General features: G+C 42.7%; 1 protein-coding gene across 3 annotated transcripts in view; it reads left to right on the plus strand.

The window, feature by feature from the left end:
- NYAP2 (neuronal tyrosine-phosphorylated phosphoinositide-3-kinase adaptor 2) overlaps positions 1-22,237 on the plus strand; it is a 323,386-nt gene that overhangs the window by 222,818 nt on the left and 78,331 nt on the right. For all 3 annotated transcript variants that reach the window (XM_082249989.1, XM_082249990.1, XM_082249991.1), the window contains one exon: positions 18,973-19,274. In XM_082249989.1, the coding sequence (XP_082106115.1) occupies positions 18,973-19,274 (302 nt within the window). The remainder of the gene's footprint in view (positions 1-18,972; positions 19,275-22,237) is intronic.

The raw sequence follows: 22,237 nt of genomic DNA on the forward strand, positions 1-22,237 counted from the left end.
CCTCTCCACCGGGGCGGGAGGGCTGTCGACCAATACGGACACCGTGACTCATGGTCTTTGGCGTTTCAGCGAGACGTTTAACTCGCGGGGTCAGTCCCTTAATGGGACTTTGTCGCGGCCGACCCAGCGCGGAGCTATGGCCTGCACGCGCTCGTAGGCTGAACTGGGGTGACCACCGGATCTCAACATCCAGCCCGTCGCCCAGTTCAGCTTTCTTGCTTGAAGATCTCACAGGAACACTGGAGAAAAAAGCTGTCTAAAAAATCTTTTTAAGAAAAAAATCTTGCCAGGACCGAAGATCCCAGCAAGGTATCTAGGTCCTTACTCCTAACTAGACAGAAAATAACTGATTTGCTGAGGCAGAGAGAGAGAGGATATACCCTCTGGGACTGCCCCTAGGGTGTGGCCAGAGCTTTTTAATTTCCTGTCTAGTCCTGCTCCTGCGGAGGTAACATAACCCGAAGGTGGTGTATCACCGAGGACTACGTCTGTCGATGAGCGCTAGAGAAATAGCTAATTGGGCCCAATTTGGACATTTCCACTTAGGGGTGTACTTACTTTTGTTGCCAATGGTTTTGGCATTAATGGCTGTGTTGAGTTATTTTGAGGGGACAGTAAATTTACACTGTTATACAAGCTATACACTCACTACTTTACATTGTAGCAAAGTGTAATTTCTTCAGTGTTGTCACATGAAAAAATATAATAAAATATTTAAAAAATGTGAGGGGTGTACTCACTTTTGTGAGATACTATATTTTTTCATTCAGTGGCATGCAGGATCACTAATTTTGTTATTCATGCACATATCAGCTTGTGTCCTCATACAAATGCTTCAAAAGAAATAATTTGTGAATTTAGCCCTGTATTACATCATATAATAGTCTACCATACCAAACGGTTCTACATTTACTTGTCAAGCATGGTTTCTTGTAACATGTATTATGACACAGACCCGCTCTGTAACAGGGCCGATCCTGGGCGGGTTCACGGGGTTCACCGCACCCAGGCGCCGCGAGCTGAGGCGGGGGAGGGGCGCCGAAGCTCCAGTGGCACTGAGTCCTCTCCTCCTCCAGCGGCGTACACAGACCAGCGCTGTGACACAGGGGAGAGACTAGCTGCGGCGCCGGTCTGTCCTCTCCTCCTCCAGAGGTGTACACAGGGCCGGCGCTGTGACACTGGGGAGAGGCGAGCTGCGGGCTGTCAGAGTGCCCCCCCTCCCCCTCCCTTATCAGTGCGGGAGAAGAGAGAGCGGCCGGTGTCTCTCACATGCTTTAGTCCACGCCTATTCTGTCTCCATTGGCCACAGCGGAGGGCCAATCAGAAGATCCACATGCAGCACTATGGACAGGGCTCCACCCCTCTGCACTCGGCTCCTCCCCCAGGAGCCTGTAGTGAGCCTAATGTCTGAGGCTGTCCCATGATGTGTCCTCATTCTGGAGCCTGACAAAAGTAAGTGTCCCCAGACAGGGGAGATACTGTAATGTAAAGAAAGACTGTAGTGTGTGAGCAGACTGGGGGGTATTTAGGGGGGTGTGATCAGAGTGGGGTGGGATATCTAGGTGGGGGGGGTATCTAGGTGGTGTGTTTAGAGTGTGGTGGGTATCTGGAGGGGGGGTGGTCAGAGTGAGGGGGTATCTAAGGGGGTGTGATCAGCGTGAGGGTGGGTATATGAGGGGAGTTTTCAGAGTACGGGGGGTATCTGGGGGCTGTGATCAGAGTGGGGGGGGGGTATTTGGGGGGTGTGATCAGAGTGGGGGCTGGTATATGAGGGGTGTTTTCAGAGTAGGGGGTATCTGAGCATGTGATCAGAGTGGGGATATCTGGAGGTGTGCGATAAGGATGAAGGAGTATCTGGGGGGGGGCGTGATCAGAGTAGGGGGTATGATCAGAGTGGGGGGTAGCTGGGGGGCGTGTTCAGAGTGAGGGTATCTGGGCGTGTGATCAGGGTGGGGGTATCTGGAGGTGTTTGTGATCCGGATGGTGGGGTATCTGGGGGGTGTGATCAGAGTGGGGGGTATCTGAGCGTGTGGTCAGGGTGGGGGGTAGGCTGCATTTGGTGGGCACTGTTAAGGCTCCATTTGGTGGGCTCTGGTAATCTGCATTTGGTGGGCTCTGGTAGGCTGCATTTGGTGGGCTCTGGTAGGCTGCATTTGGTGGGCTCTGGTAGGCTGCATTTGGTGGGCTCTGGTAAGCTGCATTTGGTGGGCACTGGTAGGCTGCATTTGGTGGGCACTGATAAGGCTGCATTTGGTGGGCACTGGTAAGCTGCATTTGGTGGGCACTGGTAATCTGCATTTGGTGGGCACTGATAAGGCTGCATTTGGTGGGCACTGGAAGGCTGTATTTGGTGGGCACTGGAAGGCTGCATTTGGTGGACACTGATAAGGCTGCATTTGGTGGGCTCTGGTAAGCCACATTTGGTGGGCACTGATAAGGCTGCATTTGGTTGGCACTGGTAGGCTGCATTTGGTGGGCACTGGTAATCTGCATTTGGTGGGCACTGGTAAGCTGCATTTTGTGGGGACTGGTAAGCTGCATTTGGTGGGCACTGGTAGGCTGCATTTGGTGGGCACTGATAAGGCTGCATTTGGTGGGCACTGGAAGGCTGTATTTGGTGGACACTGATAAGGCTGCATTTGGTGGACACTGATAAGGCTGCATTTGGTGGGCTCTGGTAAGCCGCATTTGGTGGGCACTGATAAGGCTGCATTTGGTGGGCACTGGTAGGCTGCATTTGGTGGGCACTGGTAAGCTGCATTTGGTGGGCACTGGTAAGCTGCATTTGGTGGGCACTGATGAGGCTGCATTTGGTGGGCACTGGTAGGCTGCATTTGGTGGGCACTGATAAGGCTGCATTTGGTGGGCACTGGTAGGCTGCATTTGGTGGGCACTGATAAGGCTGCATTTGGTGGGCACTGGTAAGCTGCATTTGGTGGGCACTGGTAAGCTGCATTTGGTGGGCACTGGTAGGCTGCATTTGGTGGGCACTGATAAGGCTGCATTTGGTGGGCACTGATAAGCCTGCATTTGGTGGGCACTGATAAGGCTGCATTTGGTGGGCTCTGGTAGACTGCATTTGGTGGGCACTGATGAGGCTGCATCATAGCATTAATCTCTTGTATCATATCCGCAGTCTCTGACCATCTCTTGTATCAAGTCTTCAGTCTCTTACCATCTCCTGTCTGGGGGCTCTGTCTAACAGACTCTCTAACAGATGCCCTCTCTGTGTCCATTAGATAGACCCCCCTCCAGTTCCCATTAGAGTACTCTGCTTCTCTTCCTGTAATTTGTTTATTGTTAAGAGATCGTAGGAGGGTCCCGGGGTAAGGAAGACTTCTTAGGGGAGCATCTCTGTGTTTGAGTCGTTGCCATAGAAACATGTGTAAAGGGGAGGAGCTAGTAAGATGACCACGCCCATATGGGGGCGCCAGAAAAATTTCTGCACCCAGGCGCCTGTGACCCTAGGATCGGCCCTGCTCTGTAATTACCTGAACCACCTTTTTACAGCAGATTCATTCTTTATTTTATGTCTGACAATCTAATTTTATAATCTGCAGTTTACACCAAGGCTTTGAATATGATTGGACTTTTAGAAACACTGATTTGCACCACTACTGGCATCTTGGACTTTGCATTGCTGCATAATCATATGCAGTATATTATTTTGTACTACGGTATATACTATTTGTTTCAGGAATAGTACCATACCAGGGTAGCTGGTTCCTGTTTTACTAATATAGACAATTTTATTAGTGTGTCTTTTTTCATAAAATAATTTGATAATTGCAGTGCCTATAGTCTAAGATAATAACACATTAACCACTTTACCACCGGAGGATTTTGATGTCCTACGTCCAGGCCACTTTTTGCGATTCAGCACTGTGCGACTTTAACTGACAATTGCGCGGTCATGCAACGCAGTACCCAAACGAAATTTACGTCCTTTTTTTCCCACCAAACAGAGCTTTCTTTTGGTGGTATTTGATCACCTGTGCAATTTTCTTTTTTTGTGATATTAATAAAAAAACGCGACAATTTTGAAAAAATAACAATATTTTTCTACTTTGACAGTTAAAAAATATCCAATATATTCAATTTTTGTCAATTTTAGGCCAAAATGTATTTAGCTACATGTCTTTGACAAAAAAATTCTCAATGCGCGTATTTTTAACCGCTTTAAGACCGGAAGATTTTACCCCATTCCTGACCAGGCCATATTTTGCGATTCGGCACTGCATTACTTTAACGGACAATTGCACGGTCGTGCGATGCTGTACCCAAATTAAATTTATGTACTTTTTTTCCCACAAATATAGCTTTCTTTTGGTGGTATTTGATCACCTGTGCGATTTTTACTTTTTGCGCTATAAACAAAAAAAGAGCGACAATTTTGAAAAAATAACAATATTTTTCACATTTTTTATTATGAAATTCCCCCCCAAAAAATGTAAAAATCTAAATTTTTTAACATTTTAGGCCAATGTGTTTTCTGCTACATATTTTTGGTAAAAAAAAATCTCAATAAGCGTGTTTTGATTGGTTTGCGCAAAAGTTATCGCAGCTAATAACTACGGGAAATTTATGTCATTTTTATTGTTTTTTTTTTTGAGTTTATGTATGTAGTGTAGTAATGGCGGCGATCTGCGATTTTTTTGCGGGACTGCGACATTGGGGCGGACAGATCGGACCCTTGACTGACATTTTTTATACTTTTGGGGGTACCAGTGACATTACTACAGTAATCAGTGCTATAAATATGCACTGTTACTGTAAAAATGACACTGGCAGGGAAGGGGTTAACTTTATTGGAGAGGGAGGGGTTAATGTATGCCTGGTGCTTACTATGTGTGGGGGGAGGGGAGTGAGTGACACAGGCACAGATCGCAGGTTCAGCTATGCTGAATCCTGCAATCTGTCACTGTTTGTCACTTAGGAGATCTGCCCGCTTTGTTTGCACAAGCGGGCGGATCTTCACACTCGATCCCTGACGATCGGGGAAGAGCGGCGGTGATCACCGCCGCTCCTCCCCTGGCCCGACTCCCACTGTGACTGAATACAGCGGGAGCGAGCCTCTGGCGGCGCACGCGCGCCACCCACAAGGGGAGGAGTCCAGCGACGTAGGTTATTCAATTGTTATTCAATTTCAAATAACATTAAACATTGCTGTTATTCGATTTTAAATAACATCGAACCCCTAAGAATTTATTTTTTGTTTCTGAATATCTTGATTAAGGTGAACACTTTAACTGTGATATTATGAAGAATCCACCTGTTCCATTTTTTTCTATTCTAACATATAACATTTCAACCTCAGGTTATCAACTGATTTCAGTATTAGATGCGTTGCACTTCTGTTTTAACATAAATGTGATGGTTTATTAAACATGCATGCATTTGATTTAGTATATTTTTAAGCTTGAGACAAATTAGAGATGTAATAAGAAAATGATGTAGCTCTGAAAATGCAGCATCAAATGCTTTCTGACAGTCCAAAGCCCAGAATTCATATTCATATAGCATTATGATATGCAACAATTAACATTTCTCTTTAACAATCTTCTAAATTGATTTTATGGCACTTAATAGATGCAGCCTATTAGACATCCACGTTTCCTTCCTGTCAAATGTAATAAACTGGGATCAACACCTACAATTATTTTACACTAACTGCATGTGGTCTCCTTTATTTCTAAAAGTGCTTATAAATCTCTGTTTGTCAGATGGGATGATTTGTAAATAAAGCAGATTAAAGGGGAGATGAAATGCAGTCAGGACTCAGAAGCTCCAAGGACACATGTAAAGATAGATACGCTTTTATACAGTATGTTTACCATCAACATGATGAATGATTGAGAGTATGGCAGCAGACAATGCAATATCATTACCAAAAGCTTTTGAAAAGTATAGCAAGAAAACAGAAATAAGCCAGCCAGAAATATTTATAAAGCATATTATTATATCACCCAACAAAATAAATTTAAAAAACGAACAACCTACAAAGCCATCCACAGCTCTGCCCCCATCTACATCGCTAGCCTAGTCTCAAAATACTAACCTTATCGTTCTCTTTGTTCCTCCCAAGACCTCCAGCTCTAGCTCCCTCATCACCTCCTCCCATTCTCATGTCCAGGACTTTTCCTGTGTCTCTCTCATCCTATGGGACTCCTTACCCCAATCTGTCCTATTATCTCCTACTCTGTTTGCTTTTAGATGATCCCTGAAAACTCTCATCTTCAAAAAGCCTATCCTGCCCACACCTAACAACTGTACTTTTATTTTCTCCATCAGATCATCCCCCACAGTTATTACCTTTTGTATCACTTGACCCTCCCTCCTAGATTGAAAGCTCTAACAAGCAGGGCCCTCTGATTCCCCCTGTATTAAATTGTATTGTAACTGTACCAGTGGTGGCCCATCCATTGGGGGCGCAGGGGTGCCTCCCCCCCTATTAATGCGTCCGGCCCCCTAATCTACATGCAGGGCGCCGGACGCATGGATTCCAATAGGGGATTTTTTTTTTTTGAAGCATGTGATTAGAGCCAGAGGTTTTAATAGGTTTTAAGAAAGGGTTGGCTCAAGGCGCAGAGCACTGCGCCCTGAGCCCATCCAGTTGTATGACAATAGTGAATAAATATTCGCTATTGTCACACTGACTCTCCTCCCAGCCAATCAGGAAGAGGGTTGTGAGACCCCTTTCCCGATTGGCCAAAAGGAGAAGCGATCTTTCTGGCCAGTGGCCAGGAAGAGGCAAAAGACACACGGTTGGAGAAGCACAGCAGCTCAGCCATCCAGCACTCCCTGGTCTGGACAGGAGGAGGTAAGGAGGCAGGTCGTTCAGGGGGAAGGGGGTGGGGGATGTTTTGCCTGCCTGGGAAATTTTTTTCCTGCCTGCCTGCCGACTGACCAACCGACTTTCGGGGGGGGTGCATTGGTTTGCCGCCCTCCCCCCCCCCGAGTTACGGAGCACCAGCCGCCACTGAACTGTACTGTCTGCCACATGTTGTAAAGCAGTTGGCGCTATATCAATTCTGAATAATAAAATTATAAACCAATGATATGGTCATTGTTTGCCTAAACGATCCTTAAAGTGAAAAAGAAACATTAGCAATGATTCTCTTGTATCTGTTTCCGTTTGGTATTTTAAAGCCCAACTCTGGGATAAAATGAACCCCTCTCCCACTCCCTATAACTAATCATTATTATTTTCCAGTTCAGATAACTCTCCTTTTCATTTCCTGCTGGGGGTCTTTCTTCCTATTGTCCACGTCACTGCCTCCATGATTTGGACAATTCTTATAAATAAATTAAATAAGGTTAATTACCTTTTTATGATCTCTTCCACTCATGTAGAGGGGGGTTGGTTGCTCCAATACATTCAACATATACAAAAAAGAGAATCCCAAAGAATAGGAAAACAACCAACCAGCAAGGACTGAGTACACCGCGACCCCTGAGCATATCCCAAATGAAAAATGAACTTGTCTCCATATACAGTGAATACAACTATCTGTATATCTCTGTGTGTGCATATATCTCACACCAAAATGACCACCCAGCGCAACACAAAATTAAAAACATTGATGGCTTTATCAACACGTTTGCAAATTTTTAGGTCGCTATGCTGATATTGTCACCATTGTTTTGAATTCAATATTGCACTGGATGGTCATATTGGTATGTGATATATACTGCTATCTGGGCTTCATTGGAAAGATGTACCCTCACTTCTCATCCTGCTGATAACGGTTTCACCACGTATTCTGGCTAACTGCTACTATTCACCATAGCCACCATTCCTGAGGCATTTCCATGCTTATTTGCAGATATATAAACATATGGATTTACGGAGTGATGTGAACTGTTTTTTAAGCATCAATCCACTTAGTGGAGGGAAGTATATTGAGCTGCCTTATTCTCACATCACTCATTATATCTGGTGATTTGTATTTCTTATTAAGGAGTCTTCACAGATAACTTGTATATGCTTAAACACCCTGTGCTTTCCCACACATGGCAACCTGTGGCCATTCCACTATACACTCACCGGCCACTTTATTAGATACACCTTGCTAATACCGGGTTGCACCCACTTTTGCCTTTAGAACTGCCTTAATCTTCTTGACATACATTCAACAAGGTGTTTGAAACATTCCTCAGGGATTTATGTCCATATTGACATGATAGCATTACACAGTTGCTGCAGATTTGTAAGCTGCATATCCATGATGTGAATCTCCCCTTCCACCACATTCCAAAGGTGCTCTATTGGATGAGATCTGGTGACTGTGGAGGCCATTGGAGTTCAGTGACCTCATTGTCATGTTCAAGAAACCAGTGGTGAGATGATTTGAGGTTTGTGACATGGTGCATTATCCTACTGGAAGAAGCCATCAGAAGATGGGTACACTGCAGTCATAAAGGGATGGACATGGTCAGCAACAATATTCAGGTAGACCATGACATATAAATGGTGTCAAAAGTGTGCCAAGAAAATATCTCCCACACCATTACACCACCAGCCTGAACCGTTGATGCAAGGCAGGCTAGATCCATGCTTTTATGTTGTGTATGCCAAATTCTGATCCTATCATCTGAATGTTGTAGCTGAAATCGAGACTCATCAGACCAGGCAATGTTTTTTTGAATCTTTTATTGTCGAATTTTGGTGAGCCTGTGCAAATTGTAGCCACAGTTTCCTGTTCTTAGCTGACAGTAGTGGTGCCCAGTGTGATCTTCTGTTGCCGTAGCCCATCTGCTTCAGTGTTCAATGTGTTGTGCATTCAGAGATGGTATTCTGCATACCTTGGTTCGTAACAATTGGTTATTTGAATTACTGTTGCCTTTCTATCATCTGGAACCAGTCTGCCCATTCTGCTCTGACGTTTGACATCAACAAGGCATTTTTGTCCACACAACTGCTGCTCACTGGATATTTTCTCTTTTTCAGGCCATTCTCTGTAAACCCCAGAGATGGCTGTGCATGAAAATCCCTGTAGATCAGTAGTTTTTGAAATGCTTAGACCAGCCCATCTGACACCAACAACCATGTCATGATCAAAGTCACTTAAATCCCCATTCTGATGCTCAGTTTGAACTTCATCAAGTCATCTTCACCACGTCTAGATGCCCAAATGCATTGAGTTGCTGCCATGTAATTGGCCGATTAGCAATTTATGTTGCCATGCAACTGAACAGGTGTACCTAATAAAGTGGCCAGTGAGTGAATGCTATATGGGGACTAAACCATTTTGTTGCAGTTCCAGCAAGTTACTAACTCTTCCATTATAGCCTTGCTGTAGAAGGCTGGACTGTTGTTTGCTACTTTGTGCAGTTTCACTTCAATGAGGAGGTATCTACTAATGATCGACCGATATCATTTTTTTAATGCCGATACCGATATTTTGGTCATCGGATATCGGTATTGGCCGATATCTGCCAATATTTTCGGACATGTAAAAAAAAAATATTTTTTTATTTTTCTAAAGGTACTCTTGTGGAGGGATCTGGGGGTCAAAAATACCCCAAACCCTTCTTTGGCACCGAAAAGCATTAAAAACGCCAAGTTTGGCTGTTTTGAATGCTGTCAGTTTTTTTAATTTGGCGCCGAGTACCCGGAAGTGATGTCATGACATTACTTCTGAGTTTTTTACATGGAGACGCAGTACACCAGGTCTACTCTTCGGCGGTGGAGGTAGGATGCCTAGGTCTCCCGGTGGGACGGGAGACCCGGATGAGCCATGGAAGGCAGCGGAAGGGGGGGGGGCATCCCCTCCTGCTTCTTGTAATGACAGCCGAGTGGCTTCTCAGCCGCATTGGTTGTCATTACAGGTCAGCCGACCGTCGGCTATGGACACTGGTACCGGGGTGATGCCTCTAGCTGCAGGCATCACCCTGGTACAAGCACTTTCTTGAAATATCGGCAATATCTGTAAATCCAAAGGCCGATTCCGATATATCGGGGAAAGTGCATATCGGCCCCCGATATATCGGTGTTGCCGATAATCGGTCGATCCCTAGTATCTACCATACTGGTGGTTTTATAGCCTTCTAAGGCATATAGTATAAGGAGTGACCAATACTCCATCTACAGATTTCACATTAATGCTCCTCCAATGTTTGTCCGATTGAGCGCACCTGCCAGGACATATGCAACAACACATCAAACACAACCTGGGAGTAGTCAAATTACCTTGGAATTTGTTTATCTTATGATCAAGCACACCATCGTGTGCCAGTTCACGTGTTATACAATATTTGTTTACTATTGATCTACAGTCTGCTTTCATCTCAGGTTACTTTGTCATTTTAGTTATATTGGTACAGATTTGTGCTCCATTGTACTAGTATATCGGTGAACTTTGTGTACATGTTTAGAGTTTTACCTTATTTATTTATGTATGCCCCGGATGGATTAATGTCCTCTGATCTCTATTAATATATGCTTAGGCTATACTGTTTATGAACTCTTCCATTCCATGCATGTTTGAGAGCTTTTGGGTTTTAAATGTAACCTATGTTTATCAGTGGTCACTTAGCCCTCCTTGGGTACCATCCCGACCATATATCAGCTCTTGTCTGACACCCAGAGCTATAGAACCTTACTGTTCAACGGAAGTTTAACTTACTGAGATTGTGTTCCAATGATAATTGTGAACTGTCCGTACAGGACTTATTCCAATTCTAAGTGTATGACTGGCTGTGTGGACGTGTGTTTGTGTAGTGGCTGCTATCAGGTTTAGACAACGTTGTCTCTTAAATAGATTTTATTGGTGAAGTTAAGTTGATTGCACTGCAAATTATGATGATTTTTTCGATTTGAGGTGTTAATAAAATTTGCTAATTCTTCTCAATCTTGTGTCATATGACTTACTTGGGGGAATTGGTAAAGATATATACCAATAGGTGTATATCCCTCGCGCCTATAGAGGTCCTATCTCGGGGAGGGTGGGTTATGTAAATAAATAGAAGTAAGTAAGGGCTCTTTCACACGGGCGTTCCTTTTTTTTTGCCCGATCAGGTCCTTTTTTTTTTTTTGTAACGGACACGGATGACACTTGTGTCATCCGGTCCGTATGTCCGTTTTTCATCCCATCCGTTTGCGGATGAAAAACTGACATAATGCATGTCTATGTAAATACGGATGTCTGCGGATGACACCACTGACATCCGTTTTTGCTTCAGTTCCGTTTTTTGAAAGGAAGAAAAAATAGGGTTCTCCTCCGTTCAAAAAAACTGAACTGAACTGAACTGACAAAAAACGGATGTCAGAGGATGATCATCCGATGACATCCGTATTTACATAGAGATACATTATGTCCGTTTTTCATCCGCAAATGGATGGGATGAAAAACGGACATACAGAACGCCCATGTGAAAGAGCCCTAAAGGGGTAGTTTCAGCAGCTGCTATAAAATGTGTAGTAAGTGAAAGGAAGGAAACCCCAGGATAGTGGGATTTATTTTAGCGCTTGCTGGTACTATTCAGGGATGGGCAATTGCTTGTTCATACCCTGGATAGTAAAATTGGCAATCAAGTGGTAAAATATGTAAAAATATATATGTAAGTAAATATTGAACTTTGTGTAAAACACGTGACTATATAATAGTAAAACAGTGATATTCACAATTGATTTTCATAAATAGATCACAGTAAAAATCAATCTTATTAAAAAAAAACCTTTGTTATCATAAGGTGCAAGATTAGTGCCAAAAATTGTGCCAAAGAATGTCCAAATAAACAGTTCATAAGTGACTTTGGTGCATGAATAAAAACTTCAGTGCCAGGTAAGGGAAAGTACAGGTGCTTTGTGCTGGGTCCTCCAGTAGTCCAACTGCTGGTACTTGGGTGTGACCTTATGGAATAATGGGGGGTATGCACTCACCAGAAGTAGTGGGTCTTAAGTACCATACGGTAAAAAGACCTTTAGAGCCTGTGGCCTCCTGAGCCTGGAAGGTAACTGCTGGGCCTTGTAGTTCCCTGCGGTCCGGAATCCCTCTCCTGGATAGACTCGATCCTCCGGGTCCGGTTTAGGGAAAAATAAAGTGCTCCAGATAGTGCAGTACCGTTAAAAAAAAGTAGCCTTTATTGGATAATGATCAACACTGCAAGCTCTGGTGGATGCTGATTGTCTCTTTTAGTGTCTGTTCCCTACTGTAGTGATTTTTAATTAGGAACCACTGGAACCACTGATCAATATGAGGATATATAGAACATAAGAGTTGCCTATCTATAAACTTTGCAGAACACTACTTAAGAAAATGCATTTTTATTTCTGTCTGTGTTGCAGAGTTGAAGAGTCACCATCAATTGTTGTCTGGTAAAATGACAAAAAGACAGTAAGGGCTGTTTCACATGGTCCGCCTCCGTAGGCGGATCCGTGCTGCTCAGCAGGGATCGATCCGCCGATCCCCGCTGAGCTGGCGGATGACAGCTCCGTCTCCGCTTGCAGTGCGGAGAGGGAGGTGTCACAGCTCCCACTGCACTCTATGGGGGATCGGATGAGAGCGGACTGCCTGTCTGCTCTCATCCGATCCGATCCGATCCCTGAACGGATGGAAAAATAGGGTTTCCATCCGTCCGGATTTCACGGACAAGATCGGATGTGGATGGCAGCGGGTGTCAGTGGACATGTCTCCGCTGACATCCGCTGCCCCATAGAGCTGCATGGAGGATCCGATCAGATCCGCCTAAAAAACTGACAGGCGGATCTGATCGGATCGCCCATGTGAAAGGGCCCTAAGTGAGGTTATATCTCTAACAGAGCCCCAGAAAACAGTACCTACAGTATAGTTCAAACCTATGCCTACACTATACAAAACCAAGAAATCATGTTTTGGCTGGTTGTACACTTTAAAGCCTAACTGCACTTTTGTTGAGAAAAAAACATTCCCCTCTGGGTGATCTCTGTACATTACAAGGATTTTAATAAAACTTTGTTGCAGATTCTTACCTTTTATTATTTTTTTATAATATGGGAGTGGTTTCATAATTATCTATCAGCTGTGGCAGCTGCAGGGCTTTAATGAGGAAAGCTGCTGGGCCTGCATCCCTTTAGATGTGTTCCTATTGGGAGTATCTCACCAAAAATGGCATTTGTGTTGCAGGGGATGCCAGAAATCTGACTTGTATCTTTGTGTAGACTTCTGGGAAAATTGGTGAGCCAATCACACAAGCAGGAAATTATGTTACTGGGGTGTGGTCAGTACACTTTCTGCATACAGAACACCTCCAGGTAGCCATATTGCATTGCATTTTCAGAAAATTACAACAGCTGCAGATTGAAAAGGAAAGGCAATTTTTAATAACATCCAATTACAATATGATTTGTGTCGCAATTGTATACGCTATATTGTTTTTTTTTATATGCTATTTTTTCCCTACGAAAGTGGAGTTACCCTTTAAGTGTACAATGTTTCAATGGATAGAAGAGACAGGGCTATCACTAGTAATGCACTTTCACGTACAGTGCCTTGCGAAAGTATTCGGGCCCCTTGAACTTTGTGACCTTTTGTCACATTTCAGGCTTCAAACATAAAGATATAAAACTGTAATATTTTGTGAAGAATCAACAACAAGTGGGACACAATCATGAAGTGGAACAAAATTTATTGGATATTTCAAACTTTTTTAACAAATAAAAAACTGAAAAATTGGGCATGCAAAATTATTCAGCCCCCTTAAGTTAATACTTTGTAGCGCCACCTTTTTCTGCGATTACAGCTGTAAGTCGCTTGGGGTATGTCTCTATCAGTTTTGCACATCGAGAGACTGACATTTTTGCCCATTCCTCCTTGTTAAAACAGCTCAAGCTCAGTGAGGTTGGATGGAGAGCGTTTGTGAACAGCAGTTTTCAGTTCTTTCCACAGATTCTCGATTGGATTCAGGTCTGGACTTTGACTTGGCCATTCTAACACCTGGATATGTTTATTTGTGAACCATTCTATTGTAGATTTTGCTTTATGATTTGGATCATTGTCTTGTTGGAAGACAAATCTCCTCCGTCCCAGTCTCAGGTCTTTTGCAGACTCCATCAGGTTTTCTTCCAGAATGGTCCTGTATTTGGCTCCATCCATCTTTCCATCAATTTTAACCATCTTCCCTGTCCCTGCTGAAGAAAAGCAGGCCCAAACCATGATGCTGCCACCACCATGTTTGACAGTGGGGATGGTGTGTTCAGGGTGATGAGCTGTGTTGCTTTTACGTCAAACATAACGTTTTGCATTGTTGCCAAAAAGTTCGATTTTGGTTTCAACTGACCAGAGCACCTTTTTCCACATGTTTGGTGTGTCTCCCAGGTGGCTTGTGGCAAACTTTAAATGACACTTTTTATGGATATCTTTAGGAAATGGCTTTCTTCTTGCCACTCTTCCATAAAGGCCAGATTTGTGCAGTATACGACTGATTGTTGTCCTATGGACAGAGTTTCCCACCTCAGCTATAGATCTCTGCAGTTCATCCAGAGTGATCATGGGCCTCTTGGCTGCATCTCTGATCAGTCTTCTCCTTGTATGAGCTGAAAGTTTAGAGGGACGGCCAGGTCTTCGTAGATTTGCAGTGGTCTGATACTCCTTCCATTTCAATATTGTCGCTTGCACAGTGCTCCTTGGGATGTTTAAAGCTTGGGAAATCTTTTTGTATCCAAATCCAGCTTTAAACTTCTCCACAACAGTATCTCGGACCTGCCTGGTGTGTTCCTTGTTCTTCATGATGCTCTCTGCGCTTTAAACGGACCTCTGAGACTATCACAGTGCAGGTGCATTTATACAGACACTTGATTACACACAGGTGGATTCTATTTATCATCATTAGTCATTTAGGTCAACATTGGATCATTCAGAGATCCTCACTGAACTTCTGGAGAGAGTTTGCTGCACTGAAAGTAAAGGGGCTGAACAATTTTGCACACCCAATTTTTCAGTTTTTTATTTGTTAACAAAGTTTCAAATATCCAATAAATTTCGTTCCACTTCATGATTGTGTCCCACTTGTTGTTAATTCTTCACAAAGGCACTGTATATATCTAAAGCTTTTTTTTTTTTTTGGTATTGTAGGGAATAGTTAAATCCCTTGTTAGGTGTTTTTGCCACTGGGAAAATTTTGTCCTGTAGACAAATAAAGGAATATAAGGAAATCTAGCCAAGGTGGAGGAAAATAAGATTATTTTTCTTCTTATCGTACAATCTTTTTCTTGGAGTCTATCGATGGACACTGGATTGAAGAATAAGATATGGTGTGTGTAAAACCTCTGGATCCCTGAATTTCAGCTCACAGTTGCTTACTCCTCGAGGATCCATTTCTCCCATAAACCATTAGCAAACATCTGCAGCTGCACACTACTTCCAAAGGCTAAAATCAACTGTATAGCTCAGCACAATAAAGCTTACGCACCAAATGATTTGGAGAGTGTATATACACATCTTTTCCTTCATCATGTCCTTTCTATAATTTAAATCCAGTGGGGGTAAAAAATTGTAAAATAAAGAAAAAAGAAAGGGCGCACCAAGGCACCAACCTTGCGCATTACCCAAGTGGAATATTAAAAAGAAGTATACTCACAAACACATTAATGATAAAAGCATATCAAGGTACAATCAGGGCTCTGAGGAAGAGGGGGGATCTTCCTTTGAAACGCGTCAGCCAGCTGGAAGGTCCTCTGACTTGCTGGGACAGTCTCGGTGACATGGTAGATTTGTGTCTATTATTGACCTTGATATGCTTTAATCATTATTGTGTTTGTGAGTGTACTTCTTTTTATACCTTATTAAATACACTGCTTTACGCGCAAGGTTGGTGCGCCCTCTCTTTCACTTTATTTTATGGCGCTTGCATTGGATTTCTCCCCTGACCCTTAGAGGGCAGCAAAACCTGTGCTTTCCTTTTGAACCACCAAGATTTTGTGATACACCATTACACTACCCTTGATCGCAGGAGAATATTATTGTACTGTCTGTTCATTTTACCCGTGGGGGTGAAAAAATGTTAGATCCAGGGTAGAGCATCTGCTGTGCATTTGCTGAACAATACAACATTTCACCCTTTGGAAGTGGTGTGCGGCCATAGGACTTTGTTAAATGACTTTGGATACACTTTAAACACAATTAAAAAGGAAACTTGGCTTTTAAAATATGTTTTCCTTTAATCATTTTATTTCAAGTCATAAAAGTACTAAGGCTATGGAAGACTCTATGTACAAAAATTACTGTTCCTCAGAAAAAATGTCTCTATCCTACAGCTGAGAGTTCCACTTATGATGTCTATTATAGGATATGTTTTTTTTCTTTGCATTTATCCTACATCGGCTTCCCTTCCCTTAGTATGTTTTGCAGGTCACATGCTAGAACTGTTATTTAGTTTGGTCCAAATCTTTGGTTTCAATCTTTTATGTGTTTGTTTTTTTTGTGTGTAACACCACAGATCAGCGGCGTAACTACAGGGGTTGCAGGAGTTGCAATTGCAAACAGGCTCCATGTAATTTATCAGCTCCTTCCTTTTCTGAATGGACAGAGTCATAGTCAGTGACATTGTAAAAAAATAAAATAAAATGATAAAAAATAATACAATTAAATTACCAAAAAATAAAAAGTACTGACACCAGTGGGTGAACTTCCAGGATCGCAAAGGTCACACTTGCAACCAGACCCTGGCATTCCACCACCGTGGGGAGGCCCCAAGATGGCAGGAAGGGGGCCCACTGCAGAACTTGGGAAAGGGTCCCGCTGCGGGACTGTAATAAAGGGTCTCGCAACAAGAGTAAAGGGCCCCAGTATCAGTGGGAAAAGCCCCAGGCTTGAAGGGAAGGGGTCCGGCCAGGGGCTCGGGGGGCCCTTCATGTTTTTTTTGCACCGGGGCCCTGAAGGTTCTAGTTATGCCTCTGCCACTGATGTATATATTGCATTCCTAAAAAATCAAATAATCATTATAATAATAGTCATTGTTATCTTTAGGGCCTGGTTCACACTAGATGGGGTGCTAATTCACAGCGAATTCACTGAAAATTCGCACCGCATCAAAATCGCAACCTGTTCATGAAAACTGATTGCGAAGTGTATGTTAAGTTAACGACACCCCACAATCAATTTGCAAAACGCAGCACGATTTGCAGAATCAGATCGCATGGGAACACCCATGTGATCCGATTCTGGTGCGGACAAAGAAAAAAAGGACCTACACATGTTTGGTCCGAATGCGATGCCAATTCAGCCTTACAGTTTACATTGCACAGACATTGCGTGTGATCTGCACAGGATTGTGGTGCGAATCACATGCAATGTCTGCCATCACACTAGTGTGAACCAGCCCTTAAACAAAAACTTTATTCACATGCATGTTGTGGTGACAAATCAAAAACAACTGTAAAAACAACACCCACATTACAGAATAATCTGAAAAAATATATTTTTGCAATGGAGGTTTGATTTGATCCAGTCTAAAAATTCCAGTTGCATTTGATCAACACTCTATCATCAGTATATCAAACATGGAAATCTTACAATTAAAATATATTAATAGCATAGAATTATTTTATTCAAATTTTCTTCTTTTATTAAATTATAAAGGAATAACTCTGCTGTTTGCTGTAACTGTCCAGTATCATCTAGCCCTTTCCTCCCCAGTCTGACTATCCCTGACCAGCTCCTTTCATTAAGCGGATTTCAGTTATTTCAATCGTAGGACTCAACATCACATGTGGGTACCACCAGAGTTGTATAAAGTACTCGAAACCCATACTTGAGTAAAAGTACAAGTGCTCAATCAAAAAGTGACTTGAGTAAAAGTACAAGTGCTCGATCAAAAAGTGACTTGAGTAGAAGTGGAAGTGCTCGATCAAAAAGTGACTTGAGTAGGAGTACTAAAGTATTCAACATTTTTTGTACTTAAGTATTGCAAGTAGTTTTTTTTTAAATTTTGCTACTCAAGCACTGAAAGTAAAAGTACCAGTAGTTTTGAAAAAAAAATGCTACTCAAGTACTGAAAGTAAAAGTACAAGTACTGTGTTATGTAGTTATTAAAGAAAGAAGTCAAAAGTTTGAACATCATATTGTTTTTTATTATTTCAAATGCAGCTTTTATTTATACATACAGTAGCATTTATTTTCGTATGCGCTGATAATACACATGTTTTGAGCGTCATGAATCCTGCCATCTACTGTTCTGGCAGTGGTAATTTTTATAATTGTAACGAGTAACTATGCAGCACAAAAAAAAATATCAGAGTAGAAGTATTGAAATCATTGAAAAATGTAGTGAAGTAAAAGTGGAAGTAGGAGAAAAAAATTCTACTCTAGGAAAGTACAGATACCGCCTTTCGGTACTTAAGTACAGTAGTGAAGTAGTTCTACTTAGTTACTATACATCTCTGGGTACCACCAAGGGTGCTCTGCTTGCAAATGCAGTCTGCCTAGGGACTCCCTCTCCTCCAGACTGACATCCACTCATAAAGGCATTTTAATATCATCATAAGTCAAAAACCATCCCACTGCTTACATCAGAGCAAGGGGAACTTGAGAGGAGTACTGAGGCACAATGCTTTAATGTTTTCTGGAAGCTATGTACAGTATCCTGCCAGCTCTTCCCACCTTCCATGACCATGATCTGCCTGCATTGCATAGAGAAGCACTGGGTCTAAAATAGGGTTCCTAATGAAAATGGAAATGATTTTCTCAAAAGTTTAATTAGCGCGAAGGGGAAAGGTAGGAAACAGGAAGGTCAAATATAAACAGATTCAACTTCAGCATTAATAGGATTAGCCTAATATGAGATTAAAATATCACCTACACGCACAAGGTTCGTGTTTTGCTAAAATTGCACAAAATTTGTAGACAGATAAGTAGGTGGTCAAAATTGTTATTAATAATATATTCTTTTCTGCATTGATGTTACCTAAATTAGATTTTCTATATTTGTTAGAAGATATAAAAAATAACACTAGAAATATTAGTAATAATGTATTTTTGTTTTCCTTTTCTACAGCATTGGTGGAGAGGTGGTAAGGGGAAGTGAAGGGAATTACGTCAATAAACACTTCCGCATGGGATTTATGACAATGCCTGCACCGCAAGATAGGCTACCACATCCATGTTCTAGTGGATTTTCTGTGCGTTCTCAGTCCCTCCATTCTGTCGGTGGTACTGATGATGAAAGCAGCAGTTGTTCCCGGAAACAACCTCCTCCAAAGCCAAAACGAGATCCAAACACAAAGCTAAGCATTTCATCAGAGACTGTTAACACTGGAACGCTAGGCAAGAGTCCAAAGTTTACAGACAGGACAGATGGTAAGTTATATATCTCATATGTTCCCTTTCCAATAACAATCCTTCATACATGTATATTTCAAGGGTTCCTACAGGGCTAAATAAAGAATAAGGGAATCAATTGAATCTTTAGAATATAAAATATTATGGGCTGTTATAGGTAACATTTATTTCTGACAAAAACCAGGTCATTTTTTATTCTATAAGATAACACTGTCATCAAAATTCATACATTGACATGAATCACTAGGGTACATATTAGCATAAAAAAATGTATAACAAATGACCGTGCCTAGGTGAAATTTGGTTCTTCTTCTTACCTGATACCGCTGCTGTCTTATTGAGAATGTCTCAATCACAAATATAGGCAAAAGAATCACAGAAGTGTATATATTGTAGGTATAACCAAATAAATACTTTTACAATCCTTAAAAGTGCTTTAACCACTTGCCGACCAGCTGCCGCATTTAAACGGCGGCAGGTCAGCAGGTTCCCATGAATTACCGTATCTGTACGGCAGTTCGTGGTAGCAATCCTGTGGGCGCGCAAAAGCGATCCTGTGGGTGCGTGCGCCACCGGAGTCGCACCCACTTGGCCAGCAGGGAAGCAGAAGCGCAGGGCCAGTGACTGTGATTGCCGCAGGTCATCCGCAATCTCTCCCCGTGAAGAGAGAATGGCGGTCTGCTGTTGTAAACACAGCAGGTCATTGTCCTCTCTGCTATCAACACAGAGCCCTGTGTTCCTGCTATTTAGGAACACATGTCTCTGTGTTGATATCACAAGCCCACCCCCCCACAGTTAGAAAACATCCCCTAGGCTCACACCTAACCCTTTAATCGCCCCTGGGTTAACCCTTTCCCTGCCAGTGTCATTATTACAGTAACAAGGCATATTTTTAGCACTGATTACTGTAGTAATGTCACTGATCCCCCCCAAAAGTGGAAAAAATGTCAGTTAGGGGTCTGATCTGTCCGCCGCAATGTCGCAGTCCTGCAAAAAATTGCTGATCGCCGCTATTACTAGTAAAAAAATAAATAAATAAATAAAAGTGACATAAATCTTTTTCCCTAGTTTGTAGACGCAATAACTTTTGCACAAACCAATCAAAATCCGCATATTGGGATTTTTTTTTTACCAAAAATATGTAGCAGAATACATATTAGCCTAAAATTATGAAAAAAATTAGAATTTTACTTTTTTTTTTGGGGGGGGGGGGGGGGGTTGTATAGCAGAAAGTGAAATTTTATTTTATTTTTTTTTTCTGAATTGTTGCTCATTTTTTGTTTGTACCACCAAAAAAAAGCTCTATTTGTGGGAAAAAAGGACATCAATTTTATTTGGGTACAGCGTCGCATGACCGCACAATCGTCTGGTAAAGTAACGCAGTGCTGAATTGCAAAAAATGGCCTGGTCATTAAGGGGGAAAATCTTCCCGTCCAGAAGTGGTTAAATCATAAATCCTATTGTGTGAAAGAAAAACTATTACTAAATTGATATTGTATCAAAAATGATTAGCTTATCTGAGTAAGGGCTCTTTCACATGGGCGATCCGATCAGATCCGCCTGTCATTTTTTTAGGCGTTTCTGATCGGATCCTCCATGCAGCTCTATGGGGCAGCGGATGTCAGCGGAGACACCTCCGCTGACACCCGCTGCCATCCGTATCCGATCATGTACGTGAAATCTGGACGGATGGAAACCCTATTTTTCCATCTGTTCAGGGATCAGATCGGATCGGATGAGAGCGGACAGACGGTCCGCTCTCATCCGATCCCCCATAGAGAGCAGCGCGAGCTGTGACACCTCCCTCTCCGCACTGCAAGCGGAGACGGAGCTGTCGTCCGCCCGCTCAGTGGGGATTGGCGGATCGATCCCCACTGAGCAGCACGGATCCGCCTACGGAGGCGGACCGTGTGAAAGAGCCCTATGTATTAAAAAAGTGTTCTGGTGCTTCCATAAATACCCATATTTAAATATGTCAAACTAATTCAACAAACATATAACAAATGTAACAAAAAGATGTAACAATGTTTCAACGAAATACCCACAAGTGCATTCGTCAATCATTAGAGTTCATAATTCATTGAAACAATTAATTGAAATAATATGAATAAAGTGTCCAAAAATTGTGCTAAATGAATGTGAAAATAAAAAGTTGTGTGTTCCTATTGTCTTCTTATATTATTGTCACCTCAAGAAAAAATCTGATCCACCACCACTTATAATGAATTCACTCACCAGACGTAATGGCTGGTAATGTGATAACCCAGCATGCAAGCGTTTTCCTTTGTGGGGAGTGACAGTCTGCAGCCCTCTGGATCAATCTTTTAAACTCTCCACTCCCATTCTCAATGGATATCCCAGGCAAGGACCCCCTGTGCCCAGCCCCCAAGAAGTGCAGTATTAATAGATCATTGTCATTTCCAATACACAACACACAAAACCGCAGAGTTAGCAGAGTCAGGCCTGATCTCTGCTAGCACTAGCAGTTATTTTTTTGTACCGGTTCAAACAGTCCTTGACAACCTGGTGCTTTTTTACTTGCGAGTCACACTAGGTACCTGTAAATTTATTAGCCAAAATGGCAAACGAAAGGTACACTAGTGAAGAGGCCTACATGATACTGAGCATGACAGGTGAGAGCAATGGGGGGTCCTCAATGTCAGAATCAGGATCAGTATACAAACCTGTAGAGAACAGCTGCACTCTGACCGATAGCTCTGACGACGGAGTAGAGGTCCCTGCTAAGGTCAGGCGTACCCGACCCCGTTCTTCTGTTGCTGAGGGGCAAAAACTGCATGATTCTCATATGCAGCAGAGTGTCGGTACTAGTGCCGCTTCTGGTGAATTGGCGAGCATCAGCGGCCTAGTACACCCTGGTCATAGACAAACCAGCACTGCTGTATCACTTGGTGATGTGGCGAGTCCCATAAGTGCAGTTGAAGCTGGTGCGGTGGCTAGCACAAGTAGTGGCCTGCAGCCAC

The sequence above is a fragment of the Pelophylax lessonae genome (assembly GCF_965119305.1).
Source record: "Pelophylax lessonae genome assembly, chromosome: 3".
NCBI classification, from domain to species: Eukaryota; Metazoa; Chordata; class Amphibia; order Anura; family Ranidae; genus Pelophylax; species Pelophylax lessonae.